The following is a 17,047-nucleotide window of genomic DNA, read 5'->3' as shown; positions in this document are numbered from 1 at the left end:
TAAGGTTTCATTTGAGTAACTGAGATTTCAAAGGAAAACTTCAAAGGAAGAAACTTTCTATAAATTGCTTACTATAAATTGAACTTTCCAGGTATTCTTTAAAAAACATCTTTATAATAGGTGAAAGCTACTCAGCCTTATTCATGGTCAAAAGAGACAAAAATCACATGCTAAATGGTAATAGAAAATTTTTAGTTAAGCAAAAATGCCTGGGATGTGTTTATTTAGCGTATCTTATTTTTTCCCTTTCTTTTTCTTTTTGGTAAAGCCTGGTTAAGAAGGGTCCAGCTCCCTTAAGAAACGCATCAGGGATCAAACTTCTAGCCTGTCATCACTTCCCTCCAAACAAGCTGTCGATGCAGAATGGGACCTGCCTTACCTTGCCTCCACTTATCAATCCAGCATCTTATTCTGGAATGCCTGTTGCACTATTTGGCAGAACTGAGATAAACCTAGACCCTGTCCAAGCACATTAGATTCTATTCAGCAATAACAGAGGTGAAAAGAATGCTTCCCCGTTTTCCAGGGGCCCCGCACTCACAGGGTGTCCCTACAAAAGGGTGCTAATATTGCCCATAAGGACCCAGTGGGAGCCGCTGGGACCCCCGTCTCTCCCCAGCCGACTGCCGGCGTTGGTGGATCGCAGCACCGGGGGCGTGACCCCCACTCCCGCAGCGTGCTCGTCTCCGGGCGCGCGTCCCTCGAGAGACAGAGTCTGCGGCTCCCAGAACTCCCGCCGGAGCCGGAGTCCAACCACACGACGATGTCTAGAAAGTTTTCGGCGCATTCCCGACCGGACCTGCCACCAACGTTCCTCTCGGCAGAAAACTTCGGGACTTGCAGCGTTCCCGGCCGAGCTCGATGTCCTCCTCTGCGGTAAAGGGGGGCCCTTGGTGCCCACTGATACCCGGCTTCTCCGGGACGCCTACCCACGACCCAGCCTGAGTGCCCTGTCACTGGGCTGGTGGGTGCCCCTGCGCTCCACTCCCGGGCACCGCTGGGCGGCGGGAGGTGTTTGCAAACCTGCCCAGCAGCCGGCGCGCTCCCTCCTCGAGCTCCGGGCCGCGAGCCCCCGGCCCCGCGCCTGGCCCCCGGCCCCGCGCGCTCACCTCCTCTCCAGAACGCGGGGAGGAAGAGCCAGGGCAGAAGCAGCAGCAGGGCCTGTCCCATCCTGGGGCCGCGGATCTGGAGATTCTCTCCGGACCGACGGACAGATGGACGTCCTGAACCTGCCGCGGCGCCGGCCAAGCGCGCCAGCGAAGCAGCCTGGTCCGGGAGGCCTGGGCAGCCAGCGCCGGAGTGGCGGGACTGAGCCGCGGCGGGAGGAGCTGGGGGCTGGAAGGGGCGGGCCGGGGGCCGAGCCGGGGCCGACTGGGGCTGGAGGGGAGGGGCGGGCTGGCGGCTGAGTCCGCAGGACGGAGCCCGCTGGGGTGGGGAGGGGGCGGGAAGGAGGACGGGAGGGGCGGGCCGCGAAGGGGAAGGAAGGGGCCGGGGCTGGACGGGAGAGGCGGGGAGGGGCGGGCCGGGGCCGAGCCGGGGCGGACCGGGCTGGGGGAGGGAATCGGAGACCTGTAGAAGGGAGGGAGGGCCGAAGGTGGGGAGGAGAAAGGGGCCCAGGTCTCTGCGCGGGCCCGCTGTCCAGCACGTGGGGGTGGGAGGGGAGAGGGAGGAGACCAGGTTGGAGAGGAGTGGACGGCACCCGACGCAGCCGCCTCACCTACGAGGAGGGTCCAGCAGTTGGGGTGCCGTGGCGACTCCGCCGTCCAGGCGTAGCGGACGCAGAAAACCCAGGCAGCAAGGCTCCCAAAGGCTAGGGCCACCGCGGCCCCGCTCCGTGCTGAGCGCCCCCTGGGTGCTGCCAAAGGTGTGAGAGCCCGCCCGGCGTCGAGGAGTTCTTTGCCTCCTGGGGAGCGGTTCTTGGGGAAGAAGTCTTTGCTGGGCCCCGTTGAAGAGTCAGAGAGAGGTGAGGCTTGTGGAGGGAGATGAACCTCACCGAAAAACTGCAGCGCAGGATTGGAGAGAGACGGCTCTGCAGCAGAGAAAGTTAGTCATAGAGGAGATCTAAGCCGCTTTTACCAATAATGGCAACAAGTTACATTTATATACATTCTTGCTTAAAGGAAACATTTTTAATGTGAGCCTTTCACAACGTGAGCCAGATCATGCCATTCCTTGCTCATAACTCTGAAAACTCTACAGTGGTTCCTGTTTTCTCGCTGCATAAGAGCCAAAGTCCTACCTGTGGCCTACAAGGTCCTCCATGACCTGGAGCACCCTTTCCTCTCTGACCTCATCTCCTTGCTCCACTGACATCCATGCTGGTTTCTTGTCAAGCAGTGTGTGAGCCCTAGGCTAGCTGGTCTCTTCAGGTAGATTTGGCTCTAAGGAGACAACCAGCCCAAATAATTTGGACAGGTTATTACTTATACTGACAGCAAAAGCAAAATCAGCATGGTGTCCGCTCCTTGAGTCCATAGCCCCACATGGTGACACCAAGCCAGAGGGGCCAATGAAGAGACATGAGCAGTGGGCGGCTCTGCTGCTAAGCAACCAACTCTAAGCTGCAGCCAAGCAGTTTTATAGACTTACACAGGAGCCTGAGGCTGTATCCTTGGGGGAAGGGGGAGTCATGGAGGGAAGAAGACGGAAAGTCCTGTGCTCAACTGAAAATATAGAGAAGGAAGAAAAACAGCCTTGCAGCCATCGCCCACAAGATAGGGATATGAAACTGGCTCCCAATAGCTGCTCACCAGGCTTACCTCCCCTTGCTCCAAGGGGAATCATAGGGCAGTCCAACAAGACTTGGGCGAGACTGCAGTCCGGCCTTGCCCACATGCCTGTGTGGAGATGTGCCAGGTCGCCAGGGCGTCTCAGCAGAGCAGCTCTCCTATAGCCTTCTTGCTGTTGCTCATAGACACCAGGTACTCTTCTCCCTCAGGGGTTTGCACTGACTGTTCCCTCTACCTGGAAGGCTCTTCAGCCAGTCTCACACCCTCTCAGTTAACTCTCCTCCTTCAAATCTTTGCTCAAATCTCACTTTCTTGATAAGGCCTTCCTTGTATAAAACTGTTCTAGTTATCTCTTGCCGTGTGACGTACCACGCAAACAGTGGGGGTAAACAGCAGCAGTTATATTAGATTCGTGGATTCTGGGTCTGAGATTTGTACAGGGCACAGGGATGGTAGTTTGACTTTGCTCTTTGATCTCTGCTGGGATCTTAGGCTAGGGACTAGAGTCATCTAAAACAGGGGTCAGCCAACGGCAGCCTGCAGGCCTATTGCCTGTTTTTGTAAATAAGTGTAATTGGAACGCAGCCATTCATGGGCTTATTCTCTCTGGCTGCTTTAGGGCTATAGCAGCAGGGTCGAATAGTTGTGACAGAGTTAATATGGCCCACAAAGCCATCGGGTCTGGCCCTTTACAGAAAAAGTTGGCCAACCCCTGGCCTCGTTCCCTCACATAACTGGCACTTGCACTGGGATAACTGAAAGATGAGGGCTGCAGACCGGGGCACCTGGAGGAGTCTTCTCCATGGGCGCCTCAGGAGGTGGAGGTCTTGCGTGTGGGCTCGGGGCTCCAAGAGCAAGCATTCACTTGCTGAACAGCATCCTGAAATTACAGAGATCTGGTTCTCATAGTTTCTTGGGATTGGCTGACTATCTGGCTTTCTGCCAGATGGTGGACAATAGAAAATCTGATTGGTAATAATTTTTGATTGTCTGTTTGCCCTGGGTACTCTGTCATCTCCTGGCATTCTCTATGCTAGTTGGCTTGTTTGCTTCCCACTAGGAGTGCAATTCTATTAAAAAAAAGTGTGTGTGTGTATGTGTGTGTTTGCTGGAGCTGCTGGACCGGTGAGTTCCTGAGTCCTATATGGCCTTTTGACGTGTGCTGAAGCTGTAAAACCTAAGCTTGTAGTTCTTTTTGTTTGTGTGAGAATTTAAAGAGAGGACAAAAAGGCTTCTCCCTTTTTCACAAAAGCAAGATGTAATAATTAATCTTTTACAAAGGTTTGTCTGTAACTCTTTCTATATTTCTTTGTTTCTCAATTTGGGGGGATAGACAGATCATAAAAGCTTATCATTGTATGTGCCGTCTAGCAAATCTGGTGCAGACACACAGATCTTTCTGATTCCTTTGGTCAGGGGAGAAAAATGTACACAAAGATTGAAGGAAATATTTTAACCGGCTTTATATATTGAGGAGAACGAATGGGCAGACACTTTTAAGAGAGTTTTGCTTGGTTTGGGTAACAACTGAACGAAGGAGCTGGAATGTGTGATGCCCAGGGAACAACTGTTTTTGGCTTCTTCCAAGTTTCTGGTCTTTCTGAGAAATCTAGAGTTTGGAACACATGGCTTTCTCTCTCCTTTCTCCCAGAAGAAATTAGTGTGTGTGTGTGTGTGTGTCGGGGGGGGGGGGGGGGGGGTGTCCCAAAAACGTTCACATGACTCAATCGAGATGTGAGGGAGAGCTCCATGGGCAACAATAAAGAGTTATTAAATCTGAAAAGATGTGCCCCAGCTTGAGCCCCAGTGTGCCTGGACAAGTACTACAACAGAGGACTCAGAACAAAATAGCTGGAGTTAATCCAGCTGTTAACACCTCCGGAGGATCCTAGCTTGCCCAAGGGTAACTGGTCTTCTGGAAGAAACATCAAAAGAGCCACACTTGAAGGCTATATCATAGATAATAGGCTTTCCAGAATAAACTGACAATGCCAACACGGACTGTTGTCAACCTGAACTTAAGACCTGAGGTGGAATTTGCAGACTCTTTACTCCAGAAGCAGACAAATGTGTGAGAGTACTTAACTCAGTAAGTACTGACTAAGTAACTTGACTTGCTGCTTAACTCAGGAGCCACCGAAACCTACTTTTGATTTAATTATGGATAATATTCTATTTTTGGGTTTTTGTGTGTGTGTGTGAGGAAGATTGGCCCTGAGATAACATCTGTGCCAATCTTCCTCTATTTTATGTGGGGTGCTGCCACAGTGTGGCTTGACGAGTGGTGCCAGGTCTGCACCTGGGATCCAAACCTGCAAACCCCAGGCTGCCAAAGCAGAGCACACAAACTTAACCACTATGCCACCAGGGGGGCTTGCTTAACCATGTTTAGCAGAGCAAAAACTGTTAATTTTTATGAAATCCAATTCACTTTTTTTTCTTTTTTGTATTGTGCTTTTGATGTCTTATCTAAGTTTTTTTTTAAAAAAACTTTGCTCAGATATATTTCATATAACATAAAATTCTCCCTTTTAAAGTATACAGTTCATCAGTTTTTAGTGTATTCAGAAACTTGTGCAACCAACCCCACTATCTAATTTTAGAGCATTTTCATCACCCCAAAAGAAACCCCATACCCATTAGCAGTCACTTTCTCTTCCCCCACACCCACTTTCTGACCCAATCTCCAGCCCCTGGAAACCACTAATCTTTCTGTCTCCATGGATTTGTCTATTCTAGGCACTTCATGTAAATGGAATTATACGTGTCCTTTTGTGACTGGCTTCTTTCACTAGCTTTAATGTTTTCAAGGATCATCCATGTTGTAACATGTATCAGTACTTCTTTCCCTTTTAAAGCTGAATAATATCCCATCTTATGCCTATACCACATTTTGTTTATCCATTCCTCAGTTGATGGACATTTGGGTTGTTTCCGCTTTGAACATTCATGTAAAAGTGTTTGTGTGAACATATGTTTTCAATTATCTTGGGCATAGACCCAGGAGTAGAATTGCTGGGTTATATGGTAACTCTAGGTTTAATTTTTTTGAGAATCTGCCAAACTGTTTTACTAAGTGGCTGCACCATTTTGCATTGCTGCCAGTGATGTAGGAGGCTTCCAATGTTTCCATATCCTCATCAACATTTGTTATTTTACACCTTTTGGATTATAGCCATCCTAGTGGGTGTGAAGTGGTGTCTTATTATGGTTTTGATTTTGCATTTTCCTTGCAAATGATATTCCTTGCTAATGATATTGGTTATCTTTTCATGTAATTGTTGGCCATTTGTTTATCTTCTTTGGAGAAATGTCTATTCAAATTCTTTGTTCATTTTTAAATTAGGTTGTCTTTTTATATTGAGTTGTAAGAGTTCTTTCTATATTCTGGATAGTAGACTCATCAGATAGATGACTTGCAAATATTTCCTCCCTTGCTATGGATTATCTTTGCACTTTCTTGATAGTATCCTTTCAAGTGCAAAACCATAAAATTTTTATAAAGTCCAGTATATCAGTTTTTTTCTTTGGTTGCTTGAGCTTTGGGTGCCATATCTAAGAAATCATTGTCTAATCCAAGGTCACAAAGATTTACACCTATGTTGTCTTCTAAATGTTCTGTAGTTTTACTCTTACATTTAGGTCTTTGGTCCATTTTGAGTTAACAGTGTGAAGTATGGATCAAGATTTTTTTTTTGCACATAGATATCCAATTCTTCCAGCACTATTTGTTCAAAACCACTATCTTTCCTCCATTGAATTGCTTTTACAACTTTTTAAAAAAAATCAATTGGCCCATTCCTTAAATGAAGGCTGCACATACTGTCTTCTTTCCAAAGAGAACAATATGGAAATTGGGAAAAGTAACTTCAAAGTAGAAAAACCTCACAAACTCTACCCTAGCTAGGGGACCACAGTTAACATTAACACTGGTATGTCATGTGTTTGGTATGTACCCTTGATAGGGTGTGATGAAAAGGCACTTTGTCTCAACGGTCTTCTTCCCCAAAATCCATATCCCCAGTCTACCATGAGAAAAACATCACACAAATTCCAGGTGAGGGATATTCTACAAAATACCTACCAGTGTTCCTCAAAATTGTCAAGGTTATCAAAAACAGCAGGAAGAGCCTGAGGAAATGATGACTAAAAGTAATGTTGTATCCTGAATGGGATCCTGGAACAGAAAAAGGACATTAGGTAAAAACTAATGAAATCTGAATAAAGTATGGATTTTAATTAATAATAATGTGTTGGTATTGGTTCATTAATTTTAACAACTGTACCATACTAATGTAAAATATTAATAATAGATAGAGGAAACCGGGTGTGGAGTACATGGGAACTCTCTGAACTATCTTTGCAGTTTTTCTGTTAAACTGTTTGAAAAAATAAAGTTTATTTTAAAATATCAATTGGTTATATTTGTGTGTACCCATTTCTCAACTATCTGTTCCGTGGATCTGTGCGTCTATCATTTCTCTTATAACCCACTCTTTTTTTCCAGCTTTATTGAAGTATAATTGACAAATAAAATTGTAATATATTTAAAGCATACAATATGATGATTCAATGTATGTTTACATTGTGGAAGAATTCTCTCCATCAAGTTAAAGTTAATTAACACATCCATCACTTCACAGATTTTCTTTCTTTTTTGTATTTTGGAGGTGAGAACACGTAAGTTCTACTCTCTTGCCAAATTTCAGTTATTCAACACAATATTATCAACTATAGTCACTAAGTTATACTTTAGATCCTCAGCTTTTATTCATATTGTAACTGAAAGTTTGTACCCTTTTGCCAAACTCTCCCTATCACACCCCCACCCCATCCCTGGCAACTGCCATTCTGCTGTTTCTATGAGTTAGACTTTTTTTTTAGATTCCACATATAAGTGATATGATGCAGTATTTGTCTTTCTCAGTTTACCATATTTAACTTAGCATGATGCCCTCCAGGTTCATCTATGTTGTTGGAAATGGCAGGATTTCCTTCTCTTTTTAAAGGTTAAATAATATGCCATGGTAGATATATATACACACCACGTTTTCTTTATCCACTCATCTGTCAACGGACCCTTAGGTTCTTTCCATACCCTTGGCTGTTGTGAAAATGCTGCAATGACCATGGGAGTAAAGATATTTGAGATAATGATTTCATTTCCTTTGAATGTATACCCAGAAGTGGGATTGCTGGATCTTATGGTAGTTTTATGTTTAATTTCTTAAGGAACCTCCATACTGTTTTCCACAGTGGCTATACCAGTTTACATTCCCACCAACAGTGCACAAGGGTTCCTGTTTCTCTACATCCTCACCAACATTTGTTAACACTTATCCTTTTAATAATAGACATCCTAACAGGTGTGAGGTGATATCTCATTACGGTTTTGATTTGCATTATCCTGATGATTAGTGATGTCGAGAATCTTTTCATGGACCTGTTAGCCATTTCTCTGTCTTTGGAAAAATGTCTATTCAGTCCTTTACTCATTTTTTAAATTGGGTTATTTGTTTTTTTGCTATTGAGTTGTATGTTTTCCTTGTATGTTTTGGATATTAATCCCTTATCAGATACATGGTTTGCAAATATTTTCTCCCATTCCATATGTTGCCTTTTCATTTTGTTGATGGTTTCCTTTGCTGTGCAGAAACTTTTTAGTTTGATGTAGTCCCACTTGTGTTTTTTTTTTTTTTTTTTTGCTTTTGGTATCAAATCTAAAATATCATTGCCAAGACCAATGTCAAGGAGCTTTACCCCCTATATTTTCTTCTAGGATTTTCCTGGTTTCAGGTCTTAGATTCAAGTCTTTCATCTATCTTAGGTTAATTTTTGTGTGTAGTCTAAGTTCAGGGTCCAGTTTCATTCTTTTGCATGTGGATGCCTAGTTTTCCCAGCATCATTTATGGAAGAGACTATCTTTCCCAGTTATTTATTCTTGGCTCCTTTGCTGAAAATTAGTTAGCTGTATATGCATGGGTTTATTTCTGGGTTCTCTATTCTGTCCCATTGACCTATGAGTCTGTTTTTATGCCAATACTATTCTATTTTGATGACTATAGCTTTGTAATACGGTTTGAAATCAGGATGTATGATGTTTCCAGCTTTGTACTTCTTTCTCAAGATTGCTTTGACTATTCAGTGTCTTTTCTGGTTCCATACAAATTTTACGATAGTTTTTTCTATTTCTGTGAATAATTTCATTGGAATTTTAATAGGGATTGCATTGAATCTGTAGATTACTTTGGGTGATATGGACATTTTAACAATATTAATTCTTCGAATCCATGAACACAGAATATCTTTCCATTTATTTATGACTTCTTCAATTTCTTTCATCAATGTGTCATAGTTTTCAGTGTACAGATCTTTCACCTCCTTGGTTAAACTTACTCCTAAGTATTTCATTCTCTTTGATGCTGTTGTAAATGGGATTGTTTTCTTAATTTCTCTTCTGATAGTTCACTGTTCAGAAAAGCAACTGGTTTTTTTGTATGTTGATTTTGTATCTTGTGTTTTTACTGGTTTCATTTATTAGTTATGAGTGTTTTGTTGGTGTCTTTAGGGTTTTCTATATATAATATTATGTCATCTGTAAGCAGAGACATTTGTACTTCTTCCTTTCTGATTTGGATGCCTTTTGGTTTTTTTCATGCCTAATTTCTCTGGCTGGGACTTCCAGTACTATGTTGAATAGACGCGGTGAGAGTAGGCCCTCTTGTCTTATTCCTGATCTTTAAGGTCACTGTTGAGTGTGATGTTAGCTGTGGACTTGTCATATATGGCCTTTGTTATGTTGAGGTACATTGCCTCTATACCTGTTTTGTTAAGAATTTTTATCATGAAAAGATGTAAAATTTTGCCAAATGCTTTTTCTGCATCTGTTATGATCATATGATTTTTATCCTTCCTTTTCTTCCTGTGGTGTATCACATTTATTGATTTACATTTGTTGAAACATCCTTGCAACCTAGGAGTAAATCTCACTTGATCATAGTGTATGATCCTTTTAATGTAGTGTTGAATTTGGTTTGCTAATATTTTGTTGAGGATTTTTACATCTATGTACATCAGGGATATTGGCCTATCGTTTTCTTTTCTTGTAGTGTCCTTTTCTGGCTCTGGTATCAGTATAATGCTGGCCTTGTAAAACGAGTTTGGTAATCTTCCCTCCTCTTCAATTTTTTGGAAGAATTTGAAAAGGCTTGGTACTAATTCTTTAAATATTTGGTAGAATTTACCAGTGAAGCCATCTCATCCTGGACTTTTCTGTGTTGGGAAGTTTTTGATTATTGATTCAATCTCCTTACTAGTAATTGGTTTGTTCAGATTTTCTATTTCTGCGTGATTTTGTCTCGGTAGGTGGCATGTTTCTAGGAATTTATTCATTACTTTTAGGTTGTCCAGTTTTTTGGTGTATAGTTGTTCATAGTAGTCTCTAATGATCCTTTGTATTTCTTTGGTATCAATTGTAATGTCTCCTCTTTCATTTATAATTTTGTTGATTTGGCTCCTCTCTCTTTTTTTCTTGGTTAGTCTAGCTAAACGTTTGTCAATTTTGTCTATCTTTTCAAAGAACTAACTCTTAGTTTTGTTAATGTTTTCTGTTGTTTTCCTGTTCTCTATTTTATTTATTTCTACTCTAATCTTTAATATTTCCTTCCTTATGCTAACTTTGGGCTTAGGTTGTTCTTTTTCTAGTTTCTTGAGGTTGTTTATTTGAGATCTATTTTCTTGATGTATGCATTTATAGCTATAAAATTCCCTCTTAGAGGGGCTGGCCCCGTGGCCGAGTGGTTAAGTTCACGGGCCCTGATGCAGGCAGCCCAATGTTTCGTTGGTTCGAATCCTGGGCGCAGACATGACACTGCTCATCAAACCATGCTGAGGCAGCGTCCCACATACCACAACTAGAAGGACCCACAATGAAGAATATACAACTATGTACTGGGGGGCTTTGGGGAGAAAAAGGGGAAAAAATAAAATCTTTTAAAAAAAAATTCCCTTAGAACTGCTTTTGCTGCATCCCATAATTTTTTTTTTTCTGCTTTATGTCCCCAAACCCCGCCCCCCGACACAGTTGTATATCTTAATTGCAAGTCCTTCTAGTTGTGGGATGTGGGACGCCGCCTCAACGTGGCCTGATGAGCGGTGCCATGTCTGCGCCCAAGATCTGAGCCCTGGGCCACCACAGCGGAGCGCGCGAACTTAACCGCTCGGCCACGGAGCCGGCCCCCATAATTTTTTTTTTAAAGATTGGCCCTGAGCTACCATCTGTTGTCAATCTTTCTTCTTATTCTTCTTCTCCCCAAAGCTCCCCAGTACATCGCTGTATATTCTAGTTGTAGGTCCTGCTAGTTCTGCTATGTGGGACACTGCCTCAACATGGCTTGATGAGGGGTGCCAGGTCCATGCCCAGGATCCAAATTGGCGAAACCCTGGGCCGCCAAAGTGGAGCACGCGAACTTAACTACTTGGCCACTGGGCTGGCCCTGGTATGTTGTTTTTATTTTCATTTTATCAAGATACTTTTTTACTTCCCTTTTAATTTCTTCTTTAATCCATTGATTGTTCAGGAGAGTGTTGTTTAATTTCCACTTATGTGTGAGTTTTCCAATTTTCCTCCTGCTATTGAATTCTAATTTCATACCATTGTGGTTAGAGAAGATAACTTGGTGTAATTTCAATCTTCTTGAATTTGCTAAGACTTGTTTTTTGCACTGACATATGATCTATCCTAGAAGATGTTCCATGTGCTTGAGAATAATGTGTATTCTGCTGTTGTCAGATAGAATGTTCTGTATATGTCTGTTAGGTTCATTTGGTCTATAGTATTGTTCAAATCCTCTGTTTCCAGGAGCAAAATGTTGAGACCTTGTATTTTGGAATGTGTCTTTATTCTCCTATTTGATTGATAGCTTTTCTAGGTTCAGAATTTTAGGTTTATAATCTTCCTTTAGAATTTTATAGAATTTTAGAATTTTATATTGCTTTCCAGCTTGTAATATTGATGTTGAGGAGTTTTGTAATAGTTAGGTGTTGTGTATAACAAACCATCCAAAAACTCAGTGGCATAAAAAAATCATTTATTATTGCTCATGAATCTATGGGTTGTTTGGATTTTTGTTTTGTTTTGTTTTTTTCTTTTTTTTCTTTTTGGAGGAAGATTAGCCCTGAGCTAACAGTTGCCACCAATCCATCTCTTTTTTTGCTGAGGAAGGTGGGCCCTGAGCTAACATCCATGCCCATCTTCCTCTACTTTATATATGTGGGACACCTGCCACAGCACAACTTGATAAGCCATGCATAGGTCGACACCCAGGATCCCAACTGGCAAACCCCAGGCCGCCAAAGTGGAGTGCACGAACTTAACTGCTATGCCACTGGGCAGGCCTCTGTTTTGTGTTGTTTTTTAAAACTTTTTTTTGCAGGGAAAGCTTTGCTCTGAGCTAATATCTGTTGCCAATCTTCCTCCTTTTTTTTTTCTCCCCAAAGCCCAGTGCATGGTTGTATATCCTAGTTGTAAGTCCTTCTAGTTCTTCTATGTGAGCTGCCGCCACAGATGGCAACCGACAGATGGGTGGTGTGGTTCCACCACCATGAAGTGAACTCGGGCTGCCAAAGTGATGAAAGCACCAAGCTTTAACCACTAGATCATCAGGGCTGGCTCTGTTTTGTTTTGTTTTATGTGTGTATCTTGGCTGAGTTTATCCAAGCATGGGTAATTCTGCTGATCATGGCTGGGCTTTCTCCCATGTTTGGTGATCAACTGTTGGCTGGTCTAAGATGGCCTTGGTTCTTTCCCACATGTCTTTCATATCTCTGTAACCCACTAGCCTGTGCATGTACACATGGAGACTCAGAGAGACAAGAGAGGAAGAAGAAATACGTAAGCACTTCTACCATCCTCTGTGTCAAGTTTACTCCTGTACCTTTGGCCAGGGTATGTCACATGGCCAAGGCCGTAGAGTAGGAAGGGGCTACAAAGTTACAGGTAAAAGCTTATGGATACAGGGAGGCCATTAATTAGGGCCCTTAATGCAATCAAGCTACTACAAGTCTGAAGCTATTCTGGCTCATAACACTTTGTGTAAGATCTATTTTATCTCTTCAAAAATGTATCTTTTCTTTATCCCTATTATTCTGAAATTTCACAGATAAGCCTTGGTTTACATCTTTTCTCATTCACTGTAACGGGCATTTGATGGTTCTTTCAATAAGTAAATCATATTTTTCTGTTCTGGAAATTTTCTTGGTTTTATTGATTTTGTGCTCTCTCTTTTCCCTGTTCTCTCTTTTTGAAACTCTCATTTGGATTTTGATTTCTTGGACCAACTTTCTAATTTTCTTACCTTTTTTCCATTTCCTTGTCTTTTCGTTCTACCTTCTAGGAGATTTTCTTTGTTTTCTATTATAAATCTTCTAGTAAGTTTTTTCTTTCTATGATTATATTTTAATTTCTTAGGATTCTTTTCTGTTCTCTGCTTATTCTTTTTTATGGTATACTATTCCTAATTCATGTTGTAATATCATTTTTTAACTTCTCTTAGCAGTTTGAAGACCTTAATTTTTTTTTGAAGTTGTCTTCTCTCTCCCTTTGTTCCAAGTTGCTTTTTCTTCATTGCTTTTGTTTTTAGCATTAGAGGCTGTGTTAGTTTCTAGGGCTGCTGTGACGAATTACCACACACTGGGTGGCCTAAAACAACAGGAATGTATTCTCTCACCGTTCTGGAGGCCAGAAGTCCAAAATCAAAGTGTTTCCAGGGTTGGTTCCTTCTGGCGGTTCTGAAGGAGAAACCATCCCGTGCTTCTCTCCCTGGGTCTGCTGGTGGCCAGTAATCCTTGGTGTTTCTTGGCTTGTGGCAGCATGACTCCAGTTTCTGCCTCCATCTTCACATGGCCATATTCCTTCCGTGTGTGTTTATGTCTCTGTGTTCAAATTTTCCTCTCCTGTAAGTATCCTAGTCATTGGGTTCATGCCAACCATAATCTGGTATAAACTCACTTTAACTTGATCATATATGCAAAGACCCTATTTCAAAATTAGGTCACATTTTGAGGTTCCAGGTGGACGTGAATTTGCAGGGTAGGGTAGGGGATACTATTCAACCTAGTACAGAGGCTTTCCTTGATGTCTGCTTATTCCTGATTGTCTGTCTCTTCTAGATATCTTCGGCTGCATAACAAGTGACCCCAAACTTAGTGGTATAAAACAACAAACATGTGGTTATGCTCATGAGGTCTGTGGGTCAGGACTCTTCCAGGACATGGCAGGAATGGCTCCTCTCTGCTCCACAATGTCTGGAACTTCACTTGGGAAGATTTGGACAGCTGGGGGCTCAGATTCATCTGCAGGTTTCTTAACTCGGCGCCCGCCAAAGCTGAGATGACTCAAAGGCTGGGCTCAGCTGGGACTTTCGACCAGAGTGCCTCCACGTGGCATGAGTTTTTCACAGTGTGAGGGTCTCAGAGTTGTCAGACTCTTACATGGTGGCTTACAAGAGTAAACAAAATGGGAACTGCATAGCCTCTTTTGATCTAGCCACAGAAATAAGGCAGCATTACTTCCACTGCATTCTATTGGTTAAAACCAAGTAACTAAAGCCAGCTCAGATTGAAGGGGACATGAATTAGACCCACCTCTCAGTAATAGTGCAGCCATTTTTAAAACCACACACTGTTTATATTTAAGAGTAGAGGACTAAAAGATTGCTTAGAAACTTTGACTGTATGGATAAACTTGTTGACAGTGAGATTTCTGGTTTGGGAACTCCTGATATCAATGCCTTTAGATTTTTTTCCCCTTGGCATACTTAGATCCTGCAGAGAAGACTCCCATTCTCCTCACTGAACAGTAGAGACCAGTTGCTGGATTCTGGGTGATTATAGGAGGGGACTAGAGTGGAGGTTGGTGTGGAGGTTTGCATGTCAACATTCAATATGCCACATTTCCTTATTTTCACCACGGTGTCACCCCCTTTAACTGCGCTTAGTGTTCCCCAACCAGAGACTGTCTGTTCATCTCTCCAGGCTTTTGTCCTAACGGGGGAGTCACAGTTATTTAACTGTGGTGGGTAGGAGTGGGGAGATATGACACATTTTTAAATAGACTCTCAACCCAACCTTCTCATCTTAGCACTCTGTCACCTCTGTCTTCACACCCACATCTAGAGGTACCTGATGCCACCAACTCCTGAGACCTCTGTGGTTTTGTGGTATAATCTGGCTTAATGCTTACCTCTCCTCCATTGTTGCTAAATATTCAGTTTTCCTAAGTAACTTAAGTAATTTGTCACTCTGCTGCTTTACAGCTTCCAAAATATTGGAGCTATTGTCTCCTTTCCCATGCACCCCGTCCCCTTAAGTTTGTTCCTTAAAAAAATCCTTTATTGTTGTTAGCTGCGTTTGGGGAAGGAGCACTCTGTTTAATCCACCATTTTTACCTAGAAGTCCCCTATAGTTGAATACCTAGGTTGTTTCCATTTCCCTCCATGATGTAAGCAGGCTAGTCTATTCATCTTTGCCCCGCTGTCTGTCTTCCTGAGAAGTGTACCCATTTACACTCTCGTTGCCAGTGCCTGAGAGTGCTCACTATTCCCACCTTCACCAGAATCTGGTTTTGTTGCTCATTCATGCATGCATTCATTCACTCACTTAAAAAATATGTATCGCTCATCCTTTCTATTCCAGGCTGAGTGGTATGTGCTAAGTGGAGGGTGCTGCCCCACTGTCATGAATAGGAAGGAGCTTATAATCTAGAGAAGGAGTTAAGAAACAAATAAATAAATGTTTAAAAAGAACAACTTGTGGAAAGTTTTATAAAGGGAGTAAACTGGGTCATAGTGTGGGACTTTGGGTACCAAGTTTAGATAAAGTGGTCAGGGAAGTCTTTGAAAAGGTTGCATTTATTTATTTAATAATTTATTAATATTTTTGCTTCTTAAAACTATTTATTGAGGAAAATTTTAAACATAGGCAAAAGTGATTCCACTTTTAGTAAAGAACCCTCACCTACCCATCAACAATTATCAATATTTTCCCAATCTAGTTTCATCTATCTCCTCCATCCCCTCGTTTTTAGCTTGAGTACTTTAAAACAAATCCAAGACTTATTATTTTACCTTAAATTAATCTGCATCTCAAACTGATACAGATTTTTTAACTTAATCACCATTATTATATGTAACAATTAACAATTTATAACAAATTAATAATTCTTTCATGTCATCTAATACTCAGTACATATTCAAATTTCCTTGGTTGAGTCCAAGACGTCATTTAACAGTTGGTTTGTTCAGGTCAAAAGAGTCAAAAAAAGTCTTCATATTGCATTTTGATATGTCTCTCAAGTCTTTTATCCTAGAACAGTGAATTTCTAATACTTCCAATACTTCTCTTTATTAACTGGGGTTTCTTTATAAGAAGAACTTTCGGGGCTGGCCCGGTGGCACAGCGGTTAAGTGCGCACATTCCGCTTTGGTGGCCTGGGGTTCACCGGATCAGATCCTGGGTGTGGACATGGCACCGCTTGGCAAGCCATGCTGTGGTAGGCGTCCCACATATAAAGTAGAGGAAGATGGGCACGGATGTTAGCTCAGGGCCAGTCTTCCTCAGCAAAAAGAGGAGGATTGGTAGCAGTTAACTCAGGGCTAATCTTCCTCAAAAAAAAAGAACTTTCTTTCACCAACTCATCGGTTATTCAGAAATACAGAGATTACAGAGGAAGGACTGGATAAATGCTGGATTCTTTCACCATAATTATCAAATTTCAGAGAAATGAGTTAGTGCATAGCAAGCTCCAATGTTAACCAATAAGGTTTTCTTTGTGTAGTATCATGATGAATGCATACATTTTTACCTATCTGACATGTTTTAATCCATTGTGATCATTACTCTTCATGATGCTCAAATGACCCCATTAGGCTGTGGCACACCTTGGCGCTGGCTTCTTTGTCCTTTTGGTGTGATTTTAGACACTTCCTGGATAAGCCTCCTGGCCTGCCATTCCTCTTTCCACACATACTCCTGGTTTTATTTTCTCTGCTCCTAGACTTCTTGGGGTTTTTGCAAACCAGCCAAAGACTTTTCACCTCCACGCCTTTGCTCGAGCTGATTCCTTTGCCTAAAATGCCTTTTCTTATTTATGCTCCCCACTAATTTAGGTGTCCTTCAAGACCCCTTTTATGTAGTTTCCCCAAATCCCTCAAATAGAGTGAGACGTCATTCTTTCTTCAGTGCTGTGTTAGCCCTGATAGCACTGACCTCTTCGTGTTCATCATTGTTTGCAACTCTGCGTCCACACTGTGAGCTCACTG

The 17,047-nt window shown here is 42.3% G+C and overlaps 1 protein-coding gene across 6 annotated transcripts in view; it reads right to left on the bottom strand.

Moving 5' to 3' along the window:
* The window catches only part of MERTK (MER proto-oncogene, tyrosine kinase), a 124,555-nt gene that overhangs the window by 100,847 nt on the left and 6,661 nt on the right, over positions 1-17,047 (bottom strand). For 2 of the 6 annotated variants that reach the window (XM_023618730.2, XM_070235136.1), the window contains exons 2-3: positions 6,814-6,906; positions 1,718-2,029 (exon numbers count right to left, since the gene is read on the bottom strand). In XM_023618730.2, coding sequence (XP_023474498.2) covers positions 1,718-2,029; positions 6,814-6,906 — 405 coding nt within the window. Of the gene's footprint in view, positions 1-1,109; positions 2,030-2,239; positions 2,486-6,813; positions 6,907-17,047 lie in introns of those variants that run through there. The other 4 variants (XM_070235138.1, XR_011425931.1, XM_070235137.1 and 1 more) reach the window with 4 other exon arrangements.

Source organism: Equus caballus, chromosome 15, assembly GCF_041296265.1.
Source record: "Equus caballus isolate H_3958 breed thoroughbred chromosome 15, TB-T2T, whole genome shotgun sequence".
Classification (NCBI taxonomy): Eukaryota; Metazoa; Chordata; class Mammalia; order Perissodactyla; family Equidae; genus Equus; species Equus caballus.
This window is presented reverse-complemented; position numbering and strand designations above follow the sequence as displayed.